At 39.4% G+C, this 17,263-nt stretch overlaps 1 protein-coding gene across 9 annotated transcripts in view; it reads left to right on the top strand.

The window, feature by feature from the left end:
* The window catches only part of fbrsl1 (fibrosin-like 1), a 281,436-nt gene that overhangs the window by 65,471 nt on the left and 198,702 nt on the right, over positions 1-17,263 (top strand). For all 9 annotated transcript variants that reach the window (XM_005933319.3, XM_005933318.3, XM_014337109.2 and 6 more), the window contains exon 2: positions 15,223-15,447. In XM_005933319.3, coding sequence (XP_005933381.1) covers positions 15,223-15,447 — 225 coding nt within the window. The remainder of the gene's footprint in view (positions 1-15,222; positions 15,448-17,263) is intronic.

Genomic DNA, 17,263 nt, shown 5'->3' with positions numbered 1-17,263 from the left:
TGTGTGTGTGTGTGTGTGTGTGTGTGTGTGTGTGTGTGTGTGTGTGTGTGTGTGTGTGTGGTTGTTGGTGGCAGGATAAATATGTTAGTCCTCTAATGCTCTGTGTTACTCCCGAGTCCTCTGTTATTTATTTATTTATATTTTTACTGTGTCTTAAAGTGCAGTTCTGTGCACAATTAAATTGTTAGGTGTTGCAGTCACACCTAATATTTGGCTGCATTTAGCCTTCACTTGATCCAAAATGCTGCTACAAGAGTTCTGATAAGGACTAGAAAGAAAGACCACATTTCTCCCGTATTATCTTCTCACTGCTTCCCTTTCACTGTAAATCAGGAATTGAATTTAACATCCTTTTCCTCACATACGAAATCTTGCATAATCACACCCGTCATAGTGCCTTATTATCCTAAGAGCACACTTTGGCTTAGTTGTGGTTCCAAGACTTTTGAAAAATAGAAGCAGAGCCTTCAGCTTTCAGGTCCCTCTGCTGTGGAATCCGCTCCTAGTTTGAATTCGGGGGACAGACACCCTCTGTACTTTTAAGATTAGGCTTAAAACTTTCTTTTTTGATAAATTATAGTTAGAGCTGGATCAGGTTACCCTGAACTCTCCCTTAGTTATGCTGCAATGGGCTTAGGCTGCTGGGATGGCTTCCCATGATGCACTGAGTGTTTCTTCAATCATCTCTTCTCAGTCTCTGTGTGCATATACACCACTAGTGCATTTAATCATTAGTCATTATTATTCTGGCGCTCTCTGCCATAGTGTGCCTTTTGTCCTGTCTGTCTGTGCTCTCTTCTCTTTTACCTCACCTCCTCTCAGGGAGATTTTCCCTTCTGCTGTCCAGTACTTGCTAATAGGGGGTGATCTGACTGGGGGGGTCATTCAGCATTTTTTTGTTCTTTTAAATACTGTAGGGTCTTTAACCTTCAATATCAAGTATATTGAAGTTACTGCTGTTATAAATTTAAGCTATAAATACAATTGAGCTAAAATGAATTGAAATAGTCACTACAAGCTAAAAACTCATAAATATATCCAACTAGAACTAACCAAAGAAGCTCTTTAAGATGAACAGATTGTAGAATCAAAGGTAAGGTTGTATTTTTAATATAAATTTAGTATTGCTGGTGTTTAAGAGCAACAAACTGATTAGTGTTTATCTTCCAGCATAGCACCATTTGGCAGTTAGCAGGTGGCTCGTTAGTGTGAATATTAGCAGCACCTGTGGTACTGTTGTCAAACTCTTACAGTTATATTTTAAATGCATTATGTGTTTCAACCTTTTCAATTAAAAGTAGCAATAACAGCTATGAATCTATAAATATGAATAAGTAAGAATTCTATTTAGTGTGAGTACAGTTTTTTTCTCTTTTCACATGGTCTGGTTGTTTAGCTACCAGATGTTCCTCTGCGCTGGTCATAGCTGCTAACTTTTCATGTCTAGTGTTGCTGCTAGTATTTTGCTGAAACAGCTAAAAGTTGTTTTTAGAAGAGAACAGAAGCTTTTTGAGCTACTAGAAAGATGGCCCAAAAGATGCTAAAACATTTGCAATAGTTTTGAACTTTAGCTAAGTTTAGCTAGGTTAAGCTAACAGGCTAAAGTTCAAAGCTATCACTGGAGTTATCAAACTGCTCTCAAAACCTTTATTATGTTCTCAAACTTGACTAATCACTCCTTTGTATTTTCATAAGGAGGGAATTATATATCTGTGTTGCAATTAGGTGACACAGCTTCAACATTATATAACAATATTTCAAGGAAATTTGTGATAATGTTTAAGACAATATATTTTAGACCCAACCATTTATTAAAGTGAATAAATTGAAGGACTTTTTTTTCTGGCAATGTTAGTCTAAGTCATTTATTTGCTTTTGGATAAAACATAAGTGGCTGTTAGTCTCTCTTTCTTGTGTGCCTTCTTACCCTGGTTCTGCTGGAGGGTGTGTTTTTACCTGGAGTGGTAAAACAAGTTTGTTGTTTCCAACTTTAGCAGGAATTGTTTCCTTGCATATTTGACAAAGTTCTGTTCTTTGTTGAAGGTCTGGTCCCTTGTACCTAAACCATTTCCATACTATTAAACTGGCTCTCTTTTTAAGGTACTAAATTGTTATTGGAAACTGACTGGAGACTACTCTGTTTGAATTTGTGCCACTGTTGTGCAGTAAAAGTAAACATATATATACATATAGTGGAGATCATAAGGTGGCACTGTTTCACCACACAAAAATAATATCCATAAAAAGCATGGCGTCACCAATAAATAGTTTTACTGAGGAAAGCTCAGATAACTGTGCCTCTTGCTTGTGAAGGTAACAAAAGCAACAACAGGCCAAATCATTTTCTCTGATCTTTATGTACAACATATAAAAACGTGATTTCATGCTTCAAGCGTATTTTAGTAAGACGTGGATCAGAAGCGGTTAATGGCACTAAAATAATGCAGTTCTGTGTCATCCCTCTAAATGTTTTGATAAAAGATAAAAGACATGATGGGATAATAGGAGCACAGACTGTTTTCACATGTGTGTCATGTACTGAGTTGGCAAGGTCAGCCACTTGAAGCTCTTAAGTGCCGGAGAAGGGGATGTGGAAGAAATTCCTACTAACACCTGAAGAAGAAAGGTTTTGGAGGTGCGAGAGAGAATCCAGTATGCAAAGCCAACATGTATATATGCCTGTGGGTACATGCAGGGAGTGACTTTTACAAGTGCATATGTGCATGTGTTGGAACACTTTGTCACATAACACTGTGTCATGTATTTGCATTTCAAGTGTATTGCATAGGAAGGAGTGAGAATTCTAGATTGTGTATTTATGTGTGTGAATGGGTGTGTGAAGTGGAAGAAAGATGTTAGTGGAAATTGACACTCACTGTGTTTCGCAAATGTGAGAAAAGAAAGGCTAGAAATTACACTGCTGAGATAATATGGATGGGTGCGTGTGATTGTAGGAGGGAGGCTTTACGTCTATAAACATGGAGCTGTTTGTTCCTGATGGATGAGGGTTCTTTAAATGTGTGCGTGTGAGTGTGTACGCCAAACAATCTCATTCATCTAGCAAACTGTGTGACGGCATCAGTTCACAGCTGACTCAGTGGTTGGGGAGTGCTCTGGGGTGGCTTTTAGCACCACACAGGAGCGCTTGTGTTTTTTGTTGCTTCCGACACGTTGCTTTGCGCTCTCTCTGTGGCAGCTCGTTCTCCTCCCTGTCAAACAAAATCACCATGATTTCTCTTTTGGTATGAATATTCTCCCATTGTAACAAATGCAGATGACAGCTTGGCTCACTTTTAACAAGGACCCCGTTTTGTTACTTGTGCACTTGTGCGATGAATCTCCATTGCTGTGTGCATAAGACTGCATGGTGTGTTCATCAAACTGAATAATGAAGCCAGTTTTGTTAGTAATTACATGATTTCATTTGGGAGTGAAATAGTACATGTACAACTTCAGGGTTTTATTTGAGGATTGTGAATGTTGGCTGAAGGTCACAAAATCGTGACCTGCTGATATACACTAGAATAGCGACATTACCACTGTTATCAAATTAAAATTAACTAAATAAAATGGAATATTTTAAAATGTAAATGTTAAATCAGTTACAAATATTTCCAAAAACCTCCATGTGATCGCATTGACTGCTAACAGGAGGACAGTCCTTTATAGCGATTGCTATTGCTACCTCCAACTATTGCTTGCAGCTGGTTAAAGACAACACATTTTCCCCCGGTGACTGGTGGTTGCCAGATGGTCCTTTTCTTTTTTTCACAGTAAAAAAGCCAAACTGAAGCAAGTTTGAAAAGATAACGGTAGCTTAGCTAAGAACTCTGAATGGCCTGTAGAGCAGCAATGCTTCCACCCATGCATTTCAGAAAAAAGAGTGGTAGATAAAACCTTAAGTGAAGAGATAAGGCACACTTATGAAGTTCAGGGCCAAATAAAGTAACAACTTGTTGTTGTTTTTTTAGTATTTTCCCCTTTTTGAGCCTTAGAAAGAAAAAAATGATTAATTGTTTAAAAAATGCAACACTTTTAAAACTGCTCTTCATCACTCTAATTTGAAAAATGTAGTTTTAACAAAACAGATGTGACACGACAGATAAACAGCAGGGAGTGACATTAGTGAACACCTTATTTGCCAATATGTTGATGTCAGTCGTGTATTGGTCACAACTGATGTCGTACGACTTAGAATTATGTCATATGTTATTATGTAGGCGTTAAATAATGAGAAAAAGGGGCCATAATCATGAGTCAGTCATAGATTAAGAGGCAGAAGTCTTGTATGACGGAAAAAAAAACAAATATTAACTGAGTGAAGTTTGTTTCTTTGTTTTTCCACATGAGCTTACTGTGATTAAAGGTGAAAGGGTGAGGCAGGTGTACACTGCTATGTTAAACAGGCTCTGTCCTTCATGTAGAGTTTGTGTCAGTATCCTTTCAGGCCTTTACAATGTTGCTTTAGGGCTGTGCTTTTTGACTGGGTCAGCAGGAATGTAGCAGAGGGTTATGATGGACAGACTTTGACACTGAGCAGATTACTTCCTACGATCTGCATTAGTTATAAAATAGATATTACATCTTGGTGGTGTATTGCTTTGACTGCTGAGATACAGTATGAGGCTGCTGGTAGATCTGAGATTTCTTCTCTCCTGTCAGCTATATTCTGCTGGGATTCCTATGCTCTGTCGGCCCCCTGCTGTGTGAACAAAGCCAATCCTCATACTGGTTCAGCTCACAGCACGATGCACTCAAAAATTTGTCTGACGCCAAAACACTTCTGCTACGTTCTGAGGTAGTCGGCGTTTTATAATTGTGTTTTGATTTGACTTTGTAGTGAAACGACACAGAGAACAACTGTCAAAAATAGAGAGTTCAGTAAAACCGACAGAATAATGTGTTTGTTAGCATTCAGACGCTCGCCGTTTATTCTTCTTGAAGAAGCTTGCCATTAATGTCCCTGGTGTGCTTTTAGCAGTTCCACTCATGGAAAAACACTCAACAGTTGGTACAGAAAATATGTTGGGCAGATTTGTTGACAGTGTGAAACCAGCGTTACACATTTATAGAAGTTTTCTGTTATTCCACTCCACCAATGGGAATAGTTGTTGCCGAGGCAACACTTCCTCTCTCTGGAGAATATGAGGAAAGGAGAAACCCAAGGAATGACACCCGGCTGTATTTTGGGCTGTAGTGTGTGGGCTGAGCCACAGAAATCAGGGAGCTTCCTGTGACAATGGGTAGGAGGTTCACAGGACATACTGGCCTCTGTAGAAAGCCACTTTCCTGACAGACAAGCTACTTAGCAGTCTCTAGAAGAGCCTGTGGGAGGTGAAACCTGTGATATCTGGTAGCACACAAGCTCTGATTTAGACTTCAGGGATCAGACTGTTTTGTGTGTGTGTGTGTGTGTGTGTGTGTGTGTGTGTGTGTGTGTGTGTGTGTGTGTGTGTGTGTGTGTTTGCTGTTTTGTAAGCAAGTTTTGTTTGTTGGTGATGTTTGCCATGGCCAGCAATGATTCAAAAACTGTTAGACTTAACAGTCGCAAAACAGAAAGTTGAACAGTTAGTTTTAAAGGTTTGTTTTCTTCTTGGACAACCTGCAAACATTAGATCAGAGGTTTCTGTGAGGGACCATGAAGAAAGCAGGCCCCTGGATGCATGCATCAGCTGCTGCAGAATCAACAAAATGATCAGCAGCTCAGACTGAGGAAGCGAGTCTGACAGCTGAAATAAACTGCTCAGTTGGTGGCAGCCAACTCAGCCAACGCATGAGCTGATGCAGAGTGTAACACCACTAAAGCCTTTTGTGATGTAATCAAGATTATGTTTGTTGAATCTCAAGAAAACACAAATGATGAATAGTTTATTTATGTGTGGATCACCCTCAAAAACACATAACATGAACACAAGGAGTGGATTGGTCTCTACAGTTTGAAATCACAGAAATCAAATCAGACCGTTATTAACAACGTGTCATCATGGTTAATATAGCATGTAAGAATAAATCGACACATGCAGTAATTGCATTATCTGTCACAGTGAATTCTTATTGAATTTCGTGAGTGCATCTCATCCCATATAGTTAATGAACATGTTGATTCATTGCCTATTTAATATTTGGATGCATTTTTGTTGTTGTCCATGGATTGCTGCTCATGTTATTGATCGCTCCTTTTACTTAAAGCAGACACACTGTGTATGTGAAGCAGATCGTGTTTAATAATTATCATTTATTTTTCTGTTAACAAATAAACGACGGATACAATGTTACATTCTACATAAATGCTATATTTATTGATCACTTGATCATTTGTAGTATTTGTAGCACTACATTGTGAAAGAAGGGCAACATATACCATAAGCACTTGGGAAAGGAGCAGGAAATAATTAATGGACAGTATATCAAGACTCACTTGCTGTATTAACACAGTGGCAATGATCTTGATCTTATCCTTGAAATGCAGAATATGCGTCTGTCATCTCATATTTCCTCAGTGTTTGTCTGAGGTGTTAAACAGATTTGAAGCCCATGTTTATTGTCGTACTGTACCACCCTGTTATTGTCGCATTCCCGTATTCTTCTCCCCTCAGCACCCGCTGGCCAGATGGTGTCACTCCAGGAGCTAATTCAGCCCTTGAACATGTGTGGTGCACAAACACACTTCCACCAGAATACACAAGCTTGAATAGTACTCAGATATACAAGCACTTCCACATATACTCTAAATGTACTCTGACTGCAAAATGTGCAGTGGTACAAGTCAGGGGTAATTTTGGCATTCATTTTGACACCAGCGAATGCTACAAATACTCAAGATACTAAAACACATGCTTTTCATTAATTCACCCTTGACCTCTCACAGTTGCATAAATATTCATCAGCGGTACATGTTTACATAAGCACATAAACAAGCATTAGGTTACATAGCAATAAGAAGACTTAAAGGGTAATAAAAGCAGCAGTTTCGTTCTGTGGTCACACACACAGCTGCTTCAAAAACTGCAATCAGATGGGTGCAGAGAACAATAAAAGAGAGGCGCGGGAATGCAGCTGAGAGAAGGAATGGGGAGTTATCACCACCTGCACACACACTCGGCATATAGCAGCATTGCTGTCAAGAGGAATGCCCAAGCCAAGAGCCACTGGAAGAGCACACAACAGGCTCCAAAACTGTTAAAACATCCAGATACTAGAGATCCCCCTTGTGCCTGTTTTCATGCACATTTTCATTTGCTTTTCGAAGTTTGAGAGCAGCTGGTTTCAGTTAATATCTAACAAAATACTTGTTCAGAATTTCAATGGTCTCTTGTTGCTGCTACAAATTGTCACTTGTAGTGCTGCTTATAAAGGAGCCTGTTTGTGTGGCAAAGCAAACTTGACAACCTTAATAGTGCTACAGATATGATACAAAATGTGATCCAAAAGCCACACTTGTTAGTAGCACTAATGGAAGTGCATAGCCATATGGATTTTTACACAATAATGGAAACGTTTGAAAGCTATGATATACAGACATGTTAATGTCAAGGAAAAAATATTGACAGAGATCTGAAAGAAAGAGAGACCTGCCTGAAGGTTAGCTTCTGTCAACTAGTATAGCTGCATGCTAATCCTTCGTGGCTAAACCCCTACAAATTCTCTTTATTTCTCTGTTCTCACACAACACACCGCATACAGGAAGACTAGCTTACATTAAATAAGAGAAAATACATCAGATCACTTAACAAAAGCTGAAGTAGGTGTGGTGTATTTACTCTATGCTCTAGTGCAGCGTGCTCACTGCAGAAACATGCGCTTTCTCTCGTTCACAGCCTGATAATCTCCTTGGCACAAAAATGTCTTCTCACGTCTTTTACCTTTGAGGCAAGAGCTTTCTGATTGTGTGCTTTGAGGAAAAACAGGGCGTCTGAGTAAATGAGCATATGCTCTAAGTTCACCAAAGGTGCGTTTGATGTAGCTGACAGCAGCATAAACAGCAGGTGTGTGTTCTACTTTGTCTGAACAGTGTCACATGACGAACACTTCTAAAGGGAGCAGGCATGATTAAATCAATCCCGTCTACAACATGACAAATCAAGGTGATTTATTGGACATGCCAAGAGCTGCAATAATGTGTAGAGAATCAGTACAACAGCTGAGCAATAAATCTACACAACCAGACCTCAGCCAGCCTAAAGGCAGCTAAACAGTGCAAAAGTGATGCAACAAAGGACTCTGCTCGCTGCTTTTATGTCATGTGGAAAGAAAGGCTTAAATTTTGCATTCTTACTAAAAAAATGCACAGACACAAGCAAAAGCTAAATTGTGGTGAAAGATCCAGCTCGACTCAACGTTCAGGATCTTTTGGTGACCTGAGAGTTCAGTATGAGTCAACTGGAGAATCAGTCCTGATATAATGACCTAAAATGTGATATTTTCAAGTCAAGCTTCATAAAAAATGTTTGCATAAAAATTTAAATCCATACTTAATACATTTTACAGTGTATTTAAAGGTCTTCTTTTAATGTGTTGTACATTGTTTTTAAAGAGTATATGGAGGTGGGTTTAAATCATGCAAATTTCAGGTATAATTGTTTAAGATTTCTGAAAGCTTATTATAATGATTTTATTATACACCTTCTGGTTGTAGATGTACAGCAGCAGCCACTATTTAAGGTGATTTTTGCACTTTCCAGTCATTTTTAAATGCAGATTTTGTTATCTTCGGACTTTATCAGTCTGTTAAATACACTTCCTTCCACATAAATTTGCTTGCTTCTTTTCTTATTGATTTAATTGGATGCAAATATGTAAGAGAGATATTTTAGTATTACTACTAAAAAATAGATGCAAGGCACGGGGGTTTCCTCAGGGCAAACAAGGCAATCAGTGCATCATCATCTAAAAGTTAAAACATACCATATCAAAGTGATCACTCTCCTTACATCTTGAACAGCATTCAGTGCCATAAAGCATCTCCAGTTGAGCATCTCCATCATCCTTAAATTACTGCCATCTTGTGCTCACGTGTAATGTGGTCTTTGTCGGCCCCTCCCTGAGCCTGTTTCTGCCAAAGGTGTCCTCCTGTTAAAAGGGAGTTTTTCCTTCCCACTGCCACCAACTGGTTGCTGATAAAAGGTTGTCTGGTTGTTATAAGGTTGTAAGGTGTACCTTACAATAAGAAGCGCCTTGAGGCGGCTGCTATTGTGATTTGGTGCTGTTCAATTCAATTAAAATGAATTTTGAATGAATGAATGAGCCTTCATAGAGAAGACTCATATCACGAAGAGGGGACAATAACATCTGCCATGTGAAGTGTGACAAAACAGGCGTGTTAAACAGATATAAGCTCCACCACCTGATTAGCATGTATATAAGTAATCTCTTAGTATAACTAGCTGTTTGCCATTAATATTTTAATCCCCCTGTAGATATTGACTGTTAATCATGACACACAGTTCTCAAGCCTTTAAATTTAGCTGTGATTTTTTTTTAAATAATATGTTTTAATATGTTTTTTAATTTCAATATGTAGGGCCTGTTTTTCTGAGCTCACAAGAAGCTGTTATTTTACAGATAAATGTGGTCCTGACAGGACAGCCCAACTACAAATACATGATTTTATAGAATATAATACTTGACAATCTTAAACACCTGTGGAAATATAATTTATGTATAGATTAATGCACAGATGCACGTGCAGGTGTCTCGGACTGTAAAAGAAGAAAAGACACAAAGCTCAGTCAGCTTTAGTCACTTTGCAGCACCTCGGTGAAACGTACAATGCTATTTGGAAGTATATAATTGATAGTTTTCCCACAACTCCATTGAAGAGCACAGGAGCTGTGGCAGCCAGCCCTGCGATCTCTGTGTGGTACCGCTTAATGTCAAGGGAGGTGTACCCTGCAGAGCTCTTTGTGTCTCCTAAATAATTACTAGCCTTAGAAAGAAGAGAGTTCCGTGGAGGAAGCATGATGATAATGTGCACCAGACACTACTAAGTGTCTTCATCTCCCTTTCTCTTTCTGCACACTGTCTATTTTGTGAAACTCTGGCTTGTGTATGCCTCATGAAGACCCCGTTACCCTTTGCAAGAAACCTCAGGGTTGCTGACATTCCTCTGTGCAGAATGCATAAACCCTCCTTTGGGAACTAAACGTGCTTCCACAGTGGATCTCAAGGTCCCAGCATAACCATGTAAAGCCATGCGCTTTATTGTTAGCGGAAAGGAAACCTGTGTTGGATTTTATGCACTTGTACCCACACAGATACACACACATAAACACACTCCACTCCCCATGCAGCCTGGAACAGCAACAAAGCTCTCCCATTCTGTTGCCAGGGTAACGTGGCCGGGTCAAACCAGTCGAGCGGTCTCTCCTGTTCCAGGCTGAGACCCCCCCACCATCACCGTATCTCTCCCTCTCTCTCTGTGTTCGTCCTTTTTATCCTCTCCTCTCTCCCGCTCTTTTGTCAGCCCCACTGCCTCATCATATCTTAAACCACTTCTTCTCTACCACTGAGGTCACTGTCACTTTTCTATCCTAGGCAGAACAAGGTAAAACGAGAGAGATTCACTACTTTGACCACTAGTTAAAAGCTTCACAGATGAATAGCAAGGCTTTTAACATTGTATAAAAAAGTAGACACGACATCAGGGGAATAAAAGAAGGCTGCAAGTTATGTTTTCATATTAGGCTTGCATAGGCCTTAAAGGTAAAGAAATGCTATGATGAATGTTAGACCTTCACCTGGTGTACACTGAAGTGCACTTTCACCAGCTAGTAAGCTCCGTCACAATTATCTGCATCAGTATTTTATTCTTTTGATTTGTAAATGTTTTTAACAGTACACAGTGTGATACACTGCTCCATTGTGTGCAGAAATAATTTCATAACCATTTCATAAAAGAAAAACCCTACTTCAGGCCTTTGAAATATGGAAATGATATCACAACTAAGCTGTTGCTGGCAGACACGGTGATGAATTACCCTTCTACTCCTGGAGCTATTATAGATCTGTTGTCTGAGGCATGGACTGAATAAACGGAAATAACACACACAAACAATTAAAATCTGTTTATTTAGAATGCAGCAGACATGAGACAGCAATGAGAGCAGGTGCAAATGCTCTAAACAAAATCTAATTGCTGTGTGCTTGAGCTTGAGCTTCTGATAATGCGATTAACAGAAGCTGTAATGCTGGCAAACACAAAACTAGACTGAGAAGCATGACACATTTTTATGTGTAGATCTACATCCTTTACTCTCACTGTAGCGCTGTGTAGTACATTTTGCCTCCATTGAAATGGCATCTATAATTCCTCAGTGGTATGTTGTGAGATCTATGCAAGAGGCTGCAGAAATTAATACATGTTGATATGACTTAACACTGCGATATATTGTTTGCATGCCTCTGGCGATGATCTGTGTTTTCTTTGGAGTGGCAGCTGCTCAGCATACTGCCCTTGAGGCACTGCCACAACCTGCCACACTATATTAGCAAGAAAGTTTGAGTTTTGAGCAGCTGATATTTATTTACTCCTGAGGCATATTTGTGTTTTATTAGTTTGCATTTCACTTGAAACAGACATGTAGCATGAAGGTCAAAGAGATAGTGGTGAGATGTTTGAAGCTTCACCAGATTCAAGTTGGATATGCACTATGTGCGTAAATTGGTGTTGCACCTAGTGTTTGGTTTTCTGGCTTTAAATAAGATGTGTATTTGATCACATGTTAATGGTTTACTGCAGTCAAACTAAAAAGAATGTGCAGCAATGTTATATTCGGTAGTCCTTTCATTTTTAATGATTCTCTGTTTTCTATTATGTGGATTAGAAAATATCAAAAGAAAACCTCAGTAATATTGCTAGATTTGGTTTATAGGTAGCTGAGTTTATTATGATAGACAATAATAGATGAAAGTGGCAGGGGAATGGTTCGATTTTGTGAGGGTTTAAAATGTAGAAACAAACTTAATTATGGCTTTTTATCACTACAGGGGAGGATTTTCCTGAAGATAATGCTGATTTTCTAAGCCCACAAAGATGATACCAGTACAGTCAAAAAATGAAAGCTCTTTAAAGACAGATTTAAAATCAATGATTGCCATGCGAGGTCGTCTGTTAGTACCACCTGGATGTTGCATCTTGAGAAATAAATGTGTCTACTCGTGAGGAGAAAAGAGTTACTTTGAGTCGCCGTGTGATATCACACCACAGTGTGAACGTGTGGGCCGTTTGTGATGGGATAAATATGTAACCCAGTGGAATAATACAAAATATAAATACCAGCACAATGATTTTAGTCCAGGCATATAATGTGCATTTTAACTGCAACTATTTCTTGAGCTCTTAACAACGTACCATATGAAACATTCTTACAAGTTGAAGCAGAAACATCACACATGCAGAGCTGGGGTGTTCTTTCAGTTTTAACTTAAAATTTAATTTTCAACAAATTTTTATTTTTTTTTATGTTTCCTACAAATTTAGGTTTCTATTAGTTTCTCCTGCAGACAAATACAAATAACATAAGCAGCTCCTTAAAAGTGAGTCTTTCATCTTGAGGAACTGCTGTTTGGTATTCCACACTCTGCTCCACTTTCTGCAAGTTCTGGTTAGAGTGGCCCAAACCTCACAGAAGATCTCTAAAGCAGCGAAATAATAATGACTGCCAGCTACAGGGGAAGGTGCTGGAGTTGGGTTATGTGTAACCATTAGGCGTAATCCTTTTTGCAGAAGCAGTTGGGGGATATGGAAATGCGGTGGGATGGCCTGGGACTAGCTGCTTAACATGGATTAAAATTTAAAAATAACAGTGAAAGGATTTTCCACTACTAAAATGATGAGTGATAGCATCATTCTTTCAGACTTGGCTTGCCCACGCATAGCCTCAGATTGAACCTGAGATCTGTGGTCTCTGGTTTCTTTTAGAAACAACCGTAGCACTCATCTTTTTAAACTTGTTTTTGTTTAAGTGTTTGTTCTTATTGTTTACCATTCCTGTTGTGAAGCACTTTGTGATATTTATCTTGAAAGGTGCTGTGTAAATACTTGACTCGCTTTATTTACTATGCATGAAAAATGATAAATCCAATAAGATTCTACCCCATACAATAAGACTGGTACATTAACTGTTTTCTTCTTAACAACACAACAAAACATTGTTGGTCTTATTTCATAAAGGACGTTTATATCCCAGTGAGGTTTACTGTGTAAAGTGACCTTTGGCTCAACAAACAGCTGATTCCTTTCACAATGAAAATGTGATTTCCCTGTGATCGGCAAGTGTTGTACCCACTCTTAAAAGGTGTGAGAGAAGAAATTCTTATACATAGAAAACCCTGTTTTTAAACAGCTCCTTTCATGAGGCGTGGAACTGCAAGCTATGAAACAGTTCAGCTAGAAATATTTTCAGTGTAGGAAAAACACTATTTATGCAGGACTCCTGGGTTCCAACATAAAGGTGGGTTTTAGTTAGGTTCCTTTCTCTTGGCAGTTACATTTTTGGAGATTGATTTTTGTCCTCCTTTCTATGGGAGTATTGTTTTTTTTAAGTACCTGATACATAAACACCTTTTGTCACGGAAGGTGTCATTCATTAGCAGTTATGAGCCTAATGTGCTACCCATCTGCTAATCTCCCACCTTTGGAGTCGATAATTTGATTATTCATATGGAGCACAGATTCATCTGCAGTTAGGCTTAATGCTGCTGGCTGTGAACAGATGCTGAAATGTGAACTTGCAGCCCTCTGGCCTCAGCTCCATACGGCTTCCAACAGAGATGCGTTGTCCTGTGCCATTCAAACACACAGTGATGACCACCGGCAGCAGGACATCACCAGCTCAGTCTTATTTTCAGATATGGAAATAAGGAGCAGCTGAAGCCCAGGAGGAGGGAACAATTCAGACACTTGACACAGAAGTGAGGCAGACATCAGGGGTTGTCACGGAATAGGACTTGTACATGTATGCCAACACGTGTGCGCTTTTTTATTTTATCATCTTGGCAATGGCTTTGACTTTACTCACTTGCCAGCTTTATTTGACCTTCCTTTGACCATTTGTGTCTTATTATGTGTTATAAGTATGAGTCTAGAACAGCTGATCTGTGCTATGAGATGGGTTCATAGCCATCTTGAGCTCAAAGTGCAGTACCTTGCAAGGAGGAGTTGTAGAATATGTCTCGTCTGTGCTCCCATTGATTATCCCGCCGGAATTACTGAGGTTTGGTTGTTCATAGAGGCATCACCAGCAGTTGAGGATCAAACTAGGGCTGCAGTTCATGGGTAATTTCATTATTGATGCTCATTCTTTTTATTTAAATTGCAAACTAAAAAATCCACTCATGTGAGCTGTTCACCCATCTCTCCTTAGAAACTCAGTTGTTCGTGGCAGCTTGAAGAGATCCTGAGGCTGAGCATATGTGAAGGCTAACCATCAAACTTTACCTCAGCAAAACCTTTTAACATAGAATATTATTCATCTAACGTTTCGTACAGTTTTACCAGTGTAGTGACTTCAGTAACAAAAGCCGCAGCCACGTGGCTCTGTTATACGTGTTGGGCATAAAATTGGGGAGGTGAGGACGAGCTACCGCTGTATAACATACCAGCAACTTAGAAACTGTCTTTAAATTCCAATAAACAAACACTGCTTTCATACAGGGCATTGCTGAAGCATGAAATCAACAACTAACAAGGTTAAAGGGGGAGACTGTGTGGTCATAGACTAAATGTAAAGCTGCTGTATTTTCTCCAGTGTGTGTTAAAGCAGCACTTCATATCACAAGCTCATTATATCTGAGCCATAAAGTGATTATAGGCTCCAGTAAGGCATTGTTCTGCTGCTGACAGGATTAAATATGACTTTAGAGAGAGGGAGCGTCACTGCTCTCTGCTCAAGTGTTTGCTTGCTTTGTATAAGCCAGAAGTGAAAGGGGCCGCACACTTGACTATTTGCCAGCTGCGGTACACCCTCCCTCTGTTCTTTTGCACATTTATCTCCTGCCAGTTTGTATATCCATCTAGACCTGTCTGCTTTGTTCTCGTTGAAGGATTCAAAGAAAATCCTTGAGACACCAAAGGCTGTAAATCTCAGTGTGACACTGATCAGTATCTGTCATTCAGTGCAAGCACAGAATTATTTGAGATTCACTACTGCTGACTTGATCTAGTTTAGTTTCTTTGATTAATACTACGTAATTGCCAAGTTCTAACAAAATCTTTTTCTGCAGAAGAAGAGTGGAGTTGTGAAGACGCAAGAGAAGAAGGAGAGGTGGAAGGAGAAAAAGGTGGCAAAGCGTCAGAAGAAGGAGGACGAGGAGGTGGAGGAGGAAGAGGAGAATGTTCAGCCAGTGGTGGATCCCCTGGAGAACGGCTTCCTTCATCACGCCCAGCGGGAGCAGGAGAGGATGAATGAGAGGCTGCTGAAGAAGACTTACTCCAAGAAGAACAAAATGGTTAGTGTGTGCCTGCACGGCATTTTAAAGTCAAAATATCCCACTGGCTAGAAGTTCAAGTAAAGTTACAAAGGTTGCATGCATGTTGCATGGATTCTTGGCTTGTGTTTTGCTGACAACAGAACAGAGACTTGCACTCTGTCCATGAAGGAAGAGGAGGCGGATGCTTGGGCAGAGTTTGAATCTAATTTAAAAGGCAGACTGCAGACTGTCTTTTTCTCCAGATGCTTTCCATCCTTATCCAAATCTAATGTAAAATTTGAAGATGTTGAGGGAATGGATATTGTCAGCTGCTTTACTGATTCTTGCGTTCACTGGGACTTTGCAGTGTTATGGATGTCGCTTTATGTAGGAGACATGAGTTATCTCTGTCAATGAGCAAACCTTATTCAGTGTCCAGAACTAGAGAAAAATCATTAACTCCAAAACATTGTGGACTTCTCACCGATAAAGTCACTTTTACTTGGGCAGTATTGAAAAATGGTATATGGCATTTTAAAATTAAAGTGGTTCTCATTATCTTTGATATCATATTTGTATGAAAGGGCTTTGTTCCTTCCTTATTCCTGTAGTTAGGAATAGTGTTTCTCACATTTTTGTTTGTCTTGAGTTTAATCTTTTCTTTTGCTGCTGGCTAATGAGACTTTCTTCAGTGGGCAACCTACAGGCAATCTTCTGGTGACTAAAGGTTTTTGGTGCACCACCTAGCAACCATTTGCCAACCTGTAGGATATACAAATTTTTCCCTTGCAACTGGTGTTTACCAGAGAGTCACCAGCCTTTCTGAATGGCTGTTTAGATAGTTTAGTTTATTAAGATCCCCATTAGCACCTGCAATAGCAGTAGCTACTCTTCCTAGGGTCTGACTAAAACATTCTCATACATAAAAGACGTACTAGGGCTTTAGCAGTTAATTTCACAGTCGCTGCCTGCAACTTCTAGGACTCACTAGCAATTAGTCAGGGAGTACTAGTATTTTTCCTTAGTGACTAGTGTTTGGTGTTGGTGACCATCAGGTCTTTAGGCCTGTATGAATGAGGCCTAAAGCTTTTTGGCTTATTGTTTAAATTCGTTTTAAACCTACAAATGAATAAATATCATAAACAAACGTTTCAGTTTGCTACCCGCCGTTCCTTTAAGATAGCCTGACCTGTTCACCAGTGCCTTTACTGTTATGACCAAAGCTGTTGTGATAAAAGGGAAGAACAGGTGTTGCTCAAATGGGCCTTTGAAATATATTATTCAACCTCAGGTTTTCACTTTTTCTCATCAGTTACCACAATAAATGCTAAGTTGAAGAATCAAAGGAATCTTATGCTTTGAAGCTACTGGGTTAAGCACTAGTTTTTTGATTGATGTATACATGTGTATGTGCACACAAACACTTCCCTAAATAAATTAATCAGTAACGCTATAGATACTATCTGTGACTCACACAACAGCCGTCCTTGTTCTGCTCTACAATGTTGCAGAGCAACGACACCTGAACTATTTTCTACCTGCTGCACATTCTTGTTAGAGTGAGCCTACAGCTGCAGGCCACAACATTTCATTCAGAATCAGAATCAGAATCAGAATCAGAATCAGAATGGGGTTTATTGCCAAATGTTGAGCAGGTTTACAACATTAGGAAATTGCTGCGGTGCTTCAGTGCAAACATGGTGTCATAAATAACACTTAAATAGACATGGAAAAAATAAAAGTAGGGATAAGAATTAAAAGTGCTACGTGGAAAGATATGTGCATGAGATATACATGAGAGTAAGAATTAAGAGTGCTACGTTGAAAGATATATACATGAGTGCAGGTGGTGATC

This window comes from Haplochromis burtoni, unplaced genomic scaffold (assembly GCF_018398535.1).
Source record: "Haplochromis burtoni strain Fernald_Lab_line unplaced genomic scaffold, NCSU_Asbu1 Contig_166, whole genome shotgun sequence".
In the NCBI taxonomy this organism is placed as follows: domain Eukaryota; kingdom Metazoa; phylum Chordata; class Actinopteri; order Cichliformes; family Cichlidae; genus Haplochromis; species Haplochromis burtoni.
This window is presented reverse-complemented; position numbering and strand designations above follow the sequence as displayed.